The 13,852-nt window shown below is 51.9% G+C and overlaps 2 protein-coding genes across 2 annotated transcripts; one reads left to right on the top strand and one right to left on the bottom strand.

Moving 5' to 3' along the window:
* Positions 1-1,072: 1,072 nt before the first annotated feature.
* On the bottom strand, positions 1,073-6,096 carry MRPL27 (mitochondrial ribosomal protein L27). Its single transcript, XM_024573431.3, has 4 exons — positions 6,028-6,096; positions 3,783-3,908; positions 3,330-3,397; positions 1,073-1,455 (listed from the first exon to the last, which is right to left on the bottom strand). Exons 1-4 carry the CDS (start codon positions 6,065-6,067, stop codon positions 1,249-1,251), a joined length of 441 nt encoding a protein of 146 aa, XP_024429199.1. The 5' UTR covers positions 6,068-6,096; the 3' UTR covers positions 1,073-1,248.
* EME1 (essential meiotic structure-specific endonuclease 1) lies at positions 6,009-13,181 on the top strand. Its single transcript, XM_045182335.3, has 9 exons — positions 6,009-6,181; positions 7,896-8,708; positions 8,793-8,920; positions 10,305-10,406; positions 10,494-10,615; positions 10,823-10,946; positions 11,179-11,294; positions 12,035-12,224; positions 12,475-13,181. Exons 2-9 carry the CDS (start codon positions 7,922-7,924, stop codon positions 12,649-12,651), a joined length of 1,746 nt encoding a protein of 581 aa, XP_045038270.2. The 5' UTR covers positions 6,009-6,181; positions 7,896-7,921; the 3' UTR covers positions 12,652-13,181.
* Positions 13,182-13,852: the final 671 nt, after the last annotated feature.

The following is a 13,852-nucleotide window of genomic DNA, read 5'->3' as shown; positions in this document are numbered from 1 at the left end:
ATCCCCCAGGCCCCTCCACCCCTGCCCAACTCTGGGCACCAGACAAGATGGAGAGGTGGGGACAGGTTTTCTCTGACTCTCCCTCCAAAGGTCATCAGACACAGCTACCAAATCATGAGAGAATGTGCTAGTGGCCAGAAGAGTGGAATCTCTTCACACCCCAGTGCATTTCTGAAATGCTGAGCGTCTGAACTTTGGGCCCTAGACTCCGTGGAGAGAACTAAGGGGATGGGGAGAGGGACACGGGGACAGGAAGTTTGGGCTCTGCTCTCTGACTCACCGACTCTAAATCTGGAGCTTCATTTTGAGTCATTCCTCACGACCCCCAGGACTGGCCCCTCCCTCCTTCAGCATGCCCACCAACCAGGACGACCACTGGCGCTGACTGAGACTTCCTTCCTGGCTGTTCCACTCAAAGCCGAGCCTCTAAAGGTCTTAGGTGGGGTTGACAATGGAAGAGTGCCCCCAGACTACTCCAAACCCAGACTTGGCACTCCTGAAGCCAGAGTCTTGGCTGCTGTTTATGGTTTGTGCTAAACCAAGAACCAGAAAAGAATGTGAGCTTGGTGTGTCTCTCCAGGTGTGCAGGAAGAAGCCCATTTGTCACTCGCTCGCTCTGCCTTGTCATTAGAAGGATCTCAGTATTCTAGGATAGGTGGCACCTTTCTGCCCTGGACGGCAGAGACAAGAAGGGGTCTGCCATGTGGCCATTTCTGGGGCTGCCAACCCAGCTCCCTCTGAATGTGGCCCCAGAAAAGGAACCCAATCAGGGTGCTTCCTGTTGGCCCCTTCTACCCACTCCCCAGCCCAGCTTCTGTGGGATCCAGAAAAGGGGAAGCAGCAGTGACAGCCTCAAGCACAAGCTCTCCTGCTTCCCCTCTGGGGGATGCTGCGAAAGTAACCCCTTCCTCAGAGAAAGTCCTCTCTAGTCATTTGCTCACTCTAACAGGCCTCTTTCCTGCTTGGAGGTCCCCCTGGATGTGCACTACAGAACACACAGAGAGACCAACAAATCAGTAAGGAGCTCCTTCCAGGTTTGTCCCCTGGACAAACAGCACAGAATGGCACAGACTCATGACTCCAGCTAACTTTATTTTTGGCCTCAGGTCAGGTCCCCAAAGGGTTTCCCAGCCAGTCATTTCGCGGACTTCTTCCTCAGGAGGCTTGTTGTCGCCCCAACTCTTGACTTCTGGTACCACCTGCTCCTGTCACCTGGGCTCCAGCTGTCCAACAGTCTCGAGTAGGAGCTCAAAGCATAGCTACCAGTTTGAAGGTGCCCTCAGGCTTGGCAGGAACCACGTGGACAAAAGTCTTATAGAGCACAGCTCCCTTAGGCAGCCTGGTGACCAGATCCACAGCCTCCGAGTTGTTGGGGTGGGGCACGTAGACCTCCTTAGTGTAGCGGACGATCCCCTCCTCCAGGGCATACAGACACTTCTTCTTCCCCAGTCCGACCTGCAACACAGACCTGCTCAGCTGCGGGGACAGCCAGGTAGGTGGTCTGTCCTGGGGCTGTAGGACAGATTTCTCATAAGGGGTCAAGCCCTGGGGCAAAAGGGAAGGGTTCAGAAAGCTCCTTCTCAGGTCCCCTTCCCACTGCTTGACACTGCCTTGCCTTTTACTTCTTTGCCGCCTCCATGACGGGAGAGGAAAAGAAAATGACAGCCGAGCCAGGTGGTTGCTCAGTCCCCACGGGCTGTTAACCTGGACCCAGGCCTGTGCAACTGGCCAGAAGCCCCACCGGACAGATTCCCAAAACAGGCCCAGGAAAATGCCCCTACTTAGGTTTCAAAAATACTGGAGTTATCATAATAAATGCTAGTTTGACATACATTTTCATTTACATGGTGATGTACCAAGTTTAGGCTTTAAAGAAAGAATAGACCAAAGCTATATGGACAATGTATGTGTGAAGAAATGATAATGATACCAGGTGATACTTATATACCCATGGTAAGCACTGTTCGAAACCCTTTTATAATATTACTATATAATAATAGAGCCCTTTTATATCCATCAACTCACTTAATTCTCATCTGCTTAGAAGGTACTATTTGTTTTTCAGACAAGAAACATGAGCAAAAAGACTAAATAAATTGTATGTTGTACATAGTTTTTTAACTGTATATATTCTAGCTTTTTTCTTTTAGAATCTGAGACTGGATGTGTGACGTTTTTCATCCAGGCAGCCCAGCACTATTTATTCTTTCTCTGATTAAAAGAATGGACCCTGGAGCCAGGAGGCTTGATTCAAATCCCCAGCACTGCTACTTATTATGTCTGATCTGCGCAGGTGACTTCACTTCACTGAAGTCTCAGTTTTCCATCTGCAAAGCACGGATATTAATGACTTAACAGGGGCACCTCAAGGATTAAATGAGTGAGCAATCAGAAAGAGCTTAGAATACTTGGAATACTCTAGCTCAAAACATGTTGGCTTTTATTATTGTTGTCATTATTTTAGCAAGTCCCAAGAGTTAACATAGCCAATGTCTCAAGTTCTAAAAGATAAAGCTACACAAATACAACCAATTCACGTACAGGTTAGTACAGGTTCGTACTAAAGAACCTGTAATTTCGTACAGGTTCGAAATTATAGGTTACTACCAGTCTTTCTGTTCCTTAAAGTTGCCCAAAAAGGGGTGGGGTGTGGGCGCACTGATTACAAAGGAACTAATGTTGAAACAACGCGAAGAGTACAGTGTAGACTTGTGTTGCCAAAGAACCTTCCCACCTCAGACAGTAATCTCGGCTTGCTGAATGGGAACCTCTGCCTGGTATGGACCTAACGTCTGACAGACACATTCAGTCCTATGGTATTAAGTTCAAGCTCTCTTTCAGCCATCTAGGAGCAACTCTATGCAAAGGAGGAATTCTTAGAAATAAAGAAAAATGAATAAATTAAAATCAGGTTCCCAAGATTCAGAAAAATAAATCACTAGGCATCCTTTTCTCCAAGAACTAGGGGACAGAAAGGAAACCCAGCGCTACACCAAGCCAAAGCACAGTGATCGGAGAGTCAGGCAGACAGGGCTCAAGCCAAAGCACAGTGATCGGAGAGCCAGGCAGACAGGGCTCAAGTCCCAGCTCTGCTGGCCGGGCCCTTCCACTGTCTAACTCTCTGACACCTTCCCTGTGAAATGGAGATAAATGCCTACCTCACAGGGAAGGGGCAAGGAGTAAATGAGATACCACAGGTGCAGGAATCAGCACAGTGCTTGTTAAGCACCCCCAAAATGCAGCTGTTTTATTATTATTACTGTGCTTAGAAGCATGGAAAGGTGGTCCCAGAAGAGAAAGCTGGGTGGGTAGGGCACAAAATAACTCACGTGGGCACCTGGGTGCCAGCGGAAGTGGCGCTGAGTGCCCAGGATGTTGCCGGCATGGACATAGTGACCTAGGAGAGAAGGCCCCAAGCGCACTGACTACGGGGAAAAAACACGATGGCGCCCGCACTGTCCTGGCCCCAATGCCACGCACTGGCCCCAACGCCTGCCCCTGGGAAACACCGGCTCCCGGATGGCTCGACGCAAGCAGATCCGTCCCCAGCCAGCAGCCTCTTCTCTCGAGTCACCTGCCCAAGGTTCACACTAACTGCTCTTCCTCAGGCCCCCCACCCTGCCTCGGTTTTATCTGACTCTCTAATCTGGAGCCAAATGCTCTGGTGAACTAAGCAGAGAGCACCCGGCTAGGTACTTGCATGCTTTTCCTGCTCTTCAAAGGAATGCCAGGGCACAGGGTAGGGGTACAGCTGGAAAATGGAAGCCAAGGTACATCCTCACCCTCCATTTTCTTGATGCCAAAGCGTTTGCCTGGTGACTTTCCACCGAGGTTTTTGGAGCTGCCACCTGTCTTCTTGGATGCGTATCTGACGGCAAGAGCTGCAGCCTGAGGGGGCTTCAGCAGGGCTGTAAATGCAGAGAGAACAGAAATGTTCAGGCAGACTCTTTCTCTGCCTCAGTGGGCCGTGTGCTAGTTTGAGAGGTGGGAGGAGGCAGTGGCAGGGGGGGTGAGGAAGATATGGGAACAGAAATACCACTTGACTGTGTTGGTTCTCAGGGAGTGTCTGAAGTCCCTGGCTGTCTCCCACAGCGAAGACAAGCAATCCCTTGTATTGTCCAGAGCGTAAGCACTGCATGAGACGTGTGTCTGTGTGCTGTGTGTGGCCAGGGGATGAGGGGTGGGGCAGTAAAATACTGATGGGGGGAAAAAGCCCCAAAACACCATGTGCCCTGGGTCCGGACACATTCAGTCCTGCTGAGAAGGAACAAACAGCACAGAATTAGAAGCCAGCAAGAGGACACCACAGAGCTGCCTATTTCAGCCTCACTGCCCACCATGCCCTCAAGGCTCCTTGCACCGTGGAGGCGCCAGACCACAGAGCCCAGCAACAGGACATCCAGAGAGAGATTCCTGCTTTGACCTCAGCCCCCACTTCCTTAGCCTTCTACCCTCCCCCCCCTTCCCGCTGCACAGCAGATACTTGTAAACAAGAAGGGCAGCTTCTCTAAGGATGGCTCCCACAGGATCATGGCCATTTCAGAAGGCTGGACCCTTTCTTCAGCTAGCCCACCAAGCACAGCTCCAACCAAGAAGACTGACACTCTGCCCTGTTAATCTGACCTCTCTGTACTCATTCCAAAGTGCTCAGGGGCATTTGTTTTAAAAAGGAAAGCGGACTAAAATGCACGCTAACCAAGATGGAAGTCCTTTGCTGGTGACAAGCCCAGGGCCGGCAGTCCTTGTCTCCAGGTTTCCAGACACAGCCAAGCTTAGTTAATCGGGCCATGGCACGCCTAAGGGGAACCCTGTGGGTGTCTGGAGCCTGTAAGTTCGGGGTTCCCCAAGCGTAAGTTTCTGAAGTTTTAGTAAGAACAGAGACTAAGTGGGGCAAAGGACCAGAGATACGGACTTAGGCAGACAACACATGCACCGCCCAGTGCAACAGCCTACCTGCATTTAAACACCTCTTCGTGTGTTCACTCACTCACGTACCAAGCTCAGGAACCGGGCTTTTGCTTTACCTTCATTATCTCATTGACAAGTCTTTGCCAGTTCACTCTGCTCCTCAGCCCCCTCCTCTGCGTAAGTGATGCTACCAGCTATGCAGTCGTTCAGGCAGAAATCCGGGCGTCACTGCACATGCCCTCCCTTTGCTCTCCTCACACATCAAGGTCACCAGCACGCTCTGTGGGTTCTACCTCCGAAACACATCTCAGACCCACCCGTTTCCCTCCAAGTTCACTGGCGCTGACATCGTGGCGAGGTCATCTCTCATCAGGGCTGCTGTCACAGCCCTTCCCATCTGGTTTCCTCGTTTTCATTCCTAGCCTCTTTAGGCTCACACGAGAACAAGAGTTTGCTTCTCAAAATTTAAAATTGAGTCAGGCCACTCCTTTGCCCTTCACTCTCTCAGACCTAAGCTTCCTGTCATCCGTCAGGTCTTAACTTAGATGTTACCTCCTCGGAGGGCTCTCCTGACCACCCAACCCAAACAAAGACACACACAAAGGCAGCCGCGCGCGCGCGCACACACTTGCTTTCACAGCACCACTTTATTTGCGTGCTCATTTATCGGGTTATCCTCTAGAAAGAACCGTCCTGGGGACAGAGATACTATGTCTTCTCTGCTGAGATCCCCACAGTGTTGGGCACATAGACAGATCTCAACAGATTCACGTTTTGAGCTCTGGCGTGTCAATGTTAGTAACCTACGTTTATAGACGACAGTGTCCAAACAAAACCAGAGAGGTGAAGCGGGAAGCCCACGTCACGAATCGCCAGGGAAGCTGTGTTTGCACGCCAGGCAGGAGAAGGACACGAGTTCCAGAACCACCGCCCACAGCTCAGCGCAGCAGAAGTCACGTGATCGGCAACAGCCGTCCCTCGAACCTCGGGGGCCCCGCACACTTCTCCCCACACCCCGCACCAGGGTTCCACGTAGGGAGAGGCCTCCACCCCACGCTCCCTGCAAGGTCTCCGCTCCACCTCCACCACTCGCCCGGTAACAGCCACGCGCCCCCTTACCAGCTGCCCGGCTGCTCAGGGCCAGCACCGCCGACGCCATATTTGCGGCACACTCACTTCCGGTCTCAAACAGCGTCTGCTTCTGCTTCCGCTGCCGGAAGATCCACTTCCGAGTCCTGCTTGGCAGTTGAAAGAATGGCGGGAGAAGTTGCAGGTGAGCTGGGTCTCCCCGTGCGGCTGCGGGTACGGACGCGGCGGGCAAGGCTGGGCTTCCCTCCTGGGCACTGCTCCACAGGGGGTTGGTGGCCTGGGCCTTTGCCACGGGGTGTGGAAACTGAGGAGCGTTCCTGGAAGAGGAGCGTGCCCTGCAGGGCCTGCCTGTCCCACTCCCCAATTTTGCGGGAGTCTACCGAGGCCTTGCGAGGGTACAGGGATGAGGTCCCTCCCAAGTCACTGAGCCTGCTTTACAGAGCTCACACTGTGTGCCAGACACTGAACTAAGCGCTGTAGAAGACGCATGGTTTCTTTTTTTCTCCCAACCTTATAAACTAGGCATTGTCATTATCCCTGTTTTGTTGTTTCCTTTTACTAAAGAACGTGAGGCCCAGAAAATTACATGGCTTATCCTGACTCACACCTCCAGTGTTAGTATGTATTTGTTCAAAGAATGACTCTTGCTCACGACACAGCAATTGCACACTTATGTTCGTTTGCAAGAGAATTGAGAACACATCCACACAAAAACTTTTACATGAATGTCCAATGGCAGCATTATTTTTTAAAAGATTTTATTTATCTTTAGACAGAAGGGAAGAGGAGGAGAGAAACATTAGTGTGTTGTTGCCTCTTGCACACCCCCAACCCCGGGACCTGGCCCACAACCCAGACTTGTGCCCTGACTGGGAATCAAACCAGCGACCCTTTGGTTCTCAGGCCGGCACCCAATCCACTGAGCCTCACCAGCCAGGGCAGTGGCAGCATCGTTCATAATAGCCCCAAATGGAAACAAACCAAATGTCCATCAAGTGATGAAAAGATAGACAAAATGGGTCATGTCTGTATGGTGGAATATTATGTAGCCACAAAAAGCAATGAAGTTCTAGCTGGTGTGGCTCAGTGGATTGAGTGCCAGCCTGTGAACCGAAAGGTCGCCAGTTTGATATTCCCAGTCAGGGCACGTGCCTGGGTTGTGGGCCAGGTCCCAGTTGGGGGGTGTGAGAGGCAACCGATCGATGCATATCTGGCACATCGATATTTCTCTCCCTCTCTTTCTCCCTCCCTTCCCCTCTCTCTAAAAATAAATGACAAAGAAAGAAAAGTGATGAAGTACTAAAACATGTAACAACATAAATGAACCTTGTCTGCTAAGGGAAAGAAGCCAGTCACAAAAGACCACGTATTGTATGATTCCATTTATTTGAAACATCTAGAACAAGCAAAAGTAGATTTGTGGTTGCCAAGGGCTGAGGGGAAGGGGAAATGGGTGACTGCTTAATGGCTATGGGATTTCTTTTGGGGGTGATGAAAATATTCTGGAATTAGTAGTGATGGTTGCGCAACCTTGTGAATATACAGAGAAACATTGGACTGTATGCTTTAAAAGGATGAATTTTAAGGCATCTCATTTTTTTTAAAGGATGACTTTTGTCGTCTCCATTTCAAAGGCAAAGATCAGCGTGAGGAGGTGGGGTGAATCTTGTTACTACTCCGTTAACGTCTTGTATTATTAACCTCCACTTTGCTTATATCTCACCTTGACCTAGAAGGGATTTGATACTACAGGAGTAGGTGTTCTGAGCTCCAGGTTGAGAGTGTTGGGGACAGGTCTCATTTCTCTATATTTATCGCCATAAGGCTTGGCCATAGAACACATGTAGTGGACTGAATTGAATGCCACAGTCTGTGTCTCACCTTTCTTTGTCTTTTAGAGAATTAATTTGATAATCACGTATTGATGGCTCTAAAGGAGTTGTCGCTCTCACTGGAACCCAGTGAGAGTGATGCTGAGGAGTTGCCAGTATTTACCTTTCTGAAGAAGGAACCACCGTCAACAACGAGGAAGCAGCCTCAGAGGGAAGAGAAGGTTGTGGTGGTTGGTAGCTCAGATTCTGAGGCCTCCTGTCCTCCATCACCAAGGTTGAAAGATCCACCACCTGTCCTAGATACAGCTGAAACTGTCACACAAACCCAGTCAGCCAGGGCGCTGAGCAGTGGAAGTGAGGATGAGGAGCAACTTATTCCCCTGGCTGAGAGGCTTACCTGTAAGTTTTTGACCCACAAGCAGCTGAGCCCTGAGAACTCTAGCTCCCCAGGTAAACGCATTTTGGATCATAAAAATAACGAAGGAGCATCACGTGACAGGAAAAAGCAGTCGTCTCCAAAGACCCGTGATGTTCCCCCCAGTTACACCTCAGAGACGTGTACGCCAAATAACAAGGATCCCGTGGTGGACAGTGCACGCCGTCGGCCTCCAGCCCCCCGAGCTACCAGCCCTCTCCGGAGCTACAACTTGACGGCAACGAAAACAAATGCGGAGGCCCCTCCATCTCAGAAGAGAACCAAGCACAATCAGGAGGTCCAGAGGAGAGGCTCAAAGGGATGCCAGCCACGGGGACAAGCAGGCCAGAAGGAAAACGCCCTGACGCAATCGCAAAGGAAAAGGAAGGCAGCACTGGTCCACAGGCCAAAAGCCCAGAGGCCAGAGGAGTGCTTAAAACACCTCGTTGTGGTGCTGGATCCAGGTCCTCCCAGCATCTGTCTTCACCCTGGGCTGGGCCTCTGCTTCCTGGGCCACCCACTGACAGCCCCTGTCCTGTCTGTTGCAGTGCTTTTACAGATGGAAGGTGGGGGCCAGCTCCTCGGAGCGCTGCAGTCCATGGAGTGCAGCTGTGTGATTGAGGCCCAGGCCGTGCCGTGCAGCATCACCTGGAGGAGAAGGGCCGGGCCGTGTGCGGTAGGGCTTTTCTGGCTGTGTCTGTCCTCTCCCTCCCTCCTCCCCCTTACACACATCAGTCAAGGCCTCAGCAGGAAAGCAGATGGTACACTCAGGATACTTTGAGGAGGATTTAATAAAGGGACTGTTTTCCAAGGCATGGGCAGGGTACAAGGGAACTACAAAGGACAGTGCAGTACTCCAGGGTAATAACTGCATTAACTCGGGGTTTCTCCACCTCAGGCACTGTTGCCATTTCAGGAAATTCTGTAGTGCTGAGCTGTCCTGTGCGTGGTAGAATGTTTAGCAGCCTCCCTGGCATCTGCCCACTAGATGCCAGTGGCACTCCTCCCAGTCGTGACAATCGAAAATGTCTCCAGATGTTGCAGATGTTCCTTGTGGGAGGAACATCGCCCTGGTTGGGTACCGCCAGGTTACCATAGTTGTTACCATGCCCAGGCCTGAAGGGATGAGGGGAGGAAGTGGTTACCAGAATCCAGGAGAGACATGTAGAGAGGACCGGCTTGAAAGAAGCTTGACGTCCAGCAGGAGTGTAGAAAATCCTAGGTGACCCTCTTGGGAGGGAGCCAAGGGAAGAAATACCCTGACTTGACCCTCCTCCTTCCCTCCAATCTCCTGCTGGCTTTCCCCCCGGCCATACCCAGCCAGAGCGCATGCGGACACTGCCCTGGTCTGTAGAGATCACCCGCCTTGGGCAGAGAGCAGAGTGGGGAGGGGTGGAGGGTGGATCTGTGGAATCTGCACAGGCTTCCTAGTTCTAAGTGGGCTTTGGGAATATATTTTGGGGCTTGCATTTGCCTCACAGCCTGTGGCTTTGTTGCCATGATTCTGGGCAAATTATTTCATCATTGTGTGCCTCGTGTATAAAATGAGGACACTGTTATGTCCCTTCCATTGCCCCCCACAGTGTTTTGGGGCCTAAATGAGATAAGCAAGCACTGAGCACCTAGGTAGGCACAGGGTACACGTTCCCTCCCGGCCCAGGCTCCCCGGGGTACTATAGCTCCTGTACCTTCCGTCTGTCTCATCTGCAAATCCAAAACACTCTACCCCGCATTTTCAAGAGTCTAGGTGAAACATTATTTTTTTGAACATTATTTTTTTGCTGTCTTGTTTGATCTCATAATTTTCTCAGCCCATTTCAACACGCTAATGTTCCTTCATTATCCACCGCCTTTGAGGTGCAATATACCAAGGCCGAATAGTTGAGACTGGGGATGGACAGGATCATAGGTTATTGGTTCTTGCCACCGTGACTTCATTCCGGAAGAAAAAGAATAAAGCGACGTGAACTAGGCTGCGGGGGGTGAGTTCCTTCACCCAGAAGGCCTGGGTTTCGCAGGTGGCGAGCACCTGCTGACTTGCCGCCTCTGCTGGGTTCTAGGTGCCTTGGCAGGCTGGAGAGGAGGGCTGGCTGGAGGAGCCAATGGTCCTGGTGCTGCTCCTGGCAGAGGCGTTTGTGTTCATGGTCCACAACTTCCAGCAGGTGGGCAGAGCTGGAGGGATGGGCACTGACGCATGGGATGGGGTGGGGGGGGGCAAGCATTAATGCAGTTTCTGCTCCTTTATGCAGGGAAGTGCAGGCGGCACTGAGGACGGGAAAGAAACACTTCGGAGCTTTGTAACTGACATCACAGCAAGGACAGCAGGGAAAGCCCTGTCACTGGTGATTGTGGATCTGGAGAAATGCCTCAGGTTTGGATTTGTCCTCAAGACTTAGCATCAAAAGGGGCAGCCCTAGGGCCAAAAGGGGTGAATTTATTCATCCCAGATCTCGGTCCCTCTGCTACAGAGCATCCCAGCCAAGCCCTGTAGGGTGCTCTGGTCCAGTCTTCTCGTACCTCTTCTACTTCAGTCCAGCCTGAAGGCACCACCCTTCTTTGATTTCTTCCCCCGCTCCAGTGCTCCGAATCCTCCAAGGAAAAGGAAGCGGGGAGTGGCAATCAGAGAACAGGCCAAGAAGAAGAAAAATAGAACACCAGAGGCCAACACAGGGCCCACGGTATCCAGGGTAGACATGGAGAAGGTAAGAACATCCTGTTGCCTGAGTCAGGCTGGGCACCCACTCTGACCTAACCCAATTTGCTATTGAGAAAGAGTGAAGTGCCTGCTGGCCAGTACTCTGCCTTGGTACCGGGTAGGAGAGAAGGAGCCAAACAGGAGCCAACGGGCTGGCGTGCAGCCTCAGTGAACTGGGAGGGGAGAACAACTTCAGACCAGTCTCACCTCCACTCCAGTCCGTCTGCCTTTGGGTCTAGGCATTGGTGGATCTGCAGCTACACACACGCGCCCAGGCTCGAGTTGTGCAGAGCTGGAAAGAGCTGGCTGACTTCGCGTGCGCGTTCACAAAGTCTGTGGCTGAGGCGCCCTTCAAGTAAGTGCCCGGGCAAACCCCAGCCCTGCTGCTGGGTCTGGCCCTTTACCACGGTTCCGGGGTCCAAAGATGTCCCTCTCCCCTGAACTGTGCAGTCAGTCCATCGTCTGTCAGGCTTGAAGCAGGGGCTGACTTCATGCTGGGGACTCTGGGGAAGAGCCCTCAGGCCCAGTCCCTTTCAGATATTCCGCTTTAGCTTCTGTTTGTGTTCTGCTGGTTGGTGGCGGTCACCAGCCGGTCACCAGCAGGCCAAGTTGCCGGGATTCATGACAGGTCAGGTCAGAATGTGATAGGTTCTTGTAAAATGAAATCTTTAGCCTACTTAGCTCAAGGGGTGTTCATAGTCAGAATTTAAAATTAATAACCAAGTCCCTCGTTTTCTACCTGAGGGAACTGAGGCCTGAAAAGCCTGACTTAACAAGTTCCTAGCAGGTTGGAAGAACCAGAACAGAGAGCACGCTGCCTGATATCCAGTCCCCAATGTCTGACCCTGTGCACTGCCTCTGGTCAGTGCAGCCCATCTCAACACAAAAGATTCTTGTACTTTTCTGCTACCTTCTCTTTTAATGAGAAGGACTACGTGTTGCTTTTAAGGGAATCCATAACTAGCACTTGGAATCAAAGTGAGCAAGATAGAACATGTCCACCTCTTCCAAGGTCACTGGAGGGAGGGGTTTAAGTTCCCAGTTAAGGGGACAGGTGCAGGAAAGTAACCAGCTCTTCATCTGTGCTGTTTACAGGAAACTCCGAGAGCAAACTAGTTTCTCCTTCTGCCTGGAGAGTGACTGGGCTGGAGGGGCGAAGGTGGACCGTGCTGGCAGGGGGCTTGCTCAGGTCTGGAGGAGACAGATTCAGCAGCTGAACCGCGTCAGCCTGGAAATGGCCAGTGCTGTTGTGGCCGCCTACCCCTCCCCACAGCTCCTGGTCCAGGTATGCTGCTCCGAGGGCTGCGGCTAGTGCGCTGTGACCTTAGTGGGACTCCCACAGGGTTTCCACGGGTGGCATTCGTGAGGGCCCAAGGATGCCTTGTAGGTCAACAGTGCAGTTCTGCCCAGATCCAGGTTAACACTGACCCAGGGTGGGAGGGCAGCTTCATTCCGTCCCATGGTCACCACATCTTGTTCATAGATGAGGGTGACTGTGGACGGTGTGGTATTAAGAGATCATTTTCCACTTTCAGGCTTATAGGCGGTGTTTTTCGGAACAAGAACGCCAGAATCTGCTTGCAGACATACAGGTGCGCCGTGGGGAAGGCGTGACGTCCACCTCCCGCCGTGTTGGACCAGAGCTGTCCAGACGTATCTACCTTCACATGACCACGCTGCAGCCAGCTCTCTCTTTGGACGGTACAGACTAACACTAGCCCACAGGGACGAGATGAAAAGCTAGAGATTTCCACCTCGCCCACCTCGCCCCCCTCGGGGCATGACTACAGAGACGGGATTGGAAGTGCTTCCCACAGCACAGGCCTGGGTCCACAACAGACCACAGGTATCGTGATCTTTGAAGGTCTCCCTTCCTGTCAGCCGGCTGAGACATCTGCACTTACTTTCATCAGCATTCAGTGCCCCTCTCCTGGCAAAAATCAACTGCCATGCATGAGCCACCCCTACCCCGGCCTCCGCCCCAGCCAGCCCCCAAACACAAAGGAACACAGACAGACTGCTCAGACCCATGTTTAATAGTTGTAGAAATCCAAAAGAACCTCGTCATCAGATCTAGAGATAGTGAGTGAACTGCCCTCAGCGCTGGGTGCGCTCCAGCCTTGGAGCACTGGGGCTGCCTCAACCAGCCAGGGAATGGGTCTGGTCACTGCCAATTTCTGTATTCTCAGTCTTGTTTTATGTACTACGTGGTTAGTGTCAATAAAGCATTTGTACCAATGGCTCTGGAGCTTGGAGGAAGACTAAAGGAATGTGTAGTGATAGCAAGTAAGGTGTGGGCCTACGCAGCAGAGCTGTGCTTCGGGGAGAGAAGTCATTTCTTCCAATATCAGGACAGTCACAAGTGGCAGTCCTATCCAACTGGGTCACTATGACTTAGAAGCTGGACCCATCCTCTCCAGGTCTGGACCGTAACAGGTTCTTGCTCTCCCGGGCGAGAGGCAAGGAGCTTGCCATCAGACCTCAGCGAGTGAGCACCATGGCTCGGGCCGTTCTGGTCCCTTCACCCCGCTGTTGTCGGGATGGAGCAAAAGGGGCCACTGAGCAAGGAAACACCCCCATGGACAAGAGACTGGCAGCCCTGCCTCTACTTGCACTAGTCATTAGTCCCCAACTACTGTCAGATGCCGTGTTGCTACCTGATTGCTTCCCTTCACTGCCTCAGTTTAGCTCTAGGTCCAGAATCAAACAACCCTAAGCCTCGGTCTGTGGCACTTGAGTTTTCAGGTTGCCTTTGAGGTATTCAGTCACACGGACTAACAGCTGTCACATAGTGTGGCTTAGCAAAGGTCCGCCTTGTCTGCTGGCAGTGGGGGAGAGTTACTGCTCCAAAGTCCAGGTGTTTTAGGGAAGCCACGTAACTAGGCGCAGGACTGCACAGGGGCTGTCGGCGAC

This window comes from Desmodus rotundus, chromosome 9 (genome assembly GCF_022682495.2).
Source record: "Desmodus rotundus isolate HL8 chromosome 9, HLdesRot8A.1, whole genome shotgun sequence".
In the NCBI taxonomy this organism is placed as follows: Eukaryota; Metazoa; Chordata; class Mammalia; order Chiroptera; family Phyllostomidae; genus Desmodus; species Desmodus rotundus.
The sequence above is the reverse complement of the archived record's forward strand: the minus strand, read 5'-3'. Positions and strand labels throughout refer to the sequence as shown.

Excerpts from the sequence above, each read along its gene's own strand:
- EME1 (XM_045182335.3), top strand. The coding sequence starts at position 7,922 with ATGGCTCTAAAGGAGTTGTCGCTCTCACTGGAACCCAGTGAGAGTGAT. Across the intron at positions 10,407-10,493 it reads TGGTCCACAACTTCCAGCAG|GGAAGTGCAGGCGGCACTGA; the intron begins GTGGGCAGAGCT and ends TCCTTTATGCAG. Across the intron at positions 10,947-11,178 it reads CCAGGGTAGACATGGAGAAG|GCATTGGTGGATCTGCAGCT; the intron begins GTAAGAACATCC and ends CTTTGGGTCTAG.
- MRPL27 (XM_024573431.3), bottom strand. The coding sequence starts at position 6,067 with ATGGCGTCGGCGGTGCTGGCCCTGAGCAGCCGGGCAGCTG. Across the intron at positions 3,909-6,027 it reads CCTGAGCAGCCGGGCAGCTG|CCCTGCTGAAGCCCCCTCAG; the intron begins GTAAGGGGGCGC and ends CTGCATTTACAG. Across the intron at positions 3,398-3,782 it reads TGGCATCAAGAAAATGGAGG|GTCACTATGTCCATGCCGGC; the intron begins GTGAGGATGTAC and ends CTTCTCTCCTAG.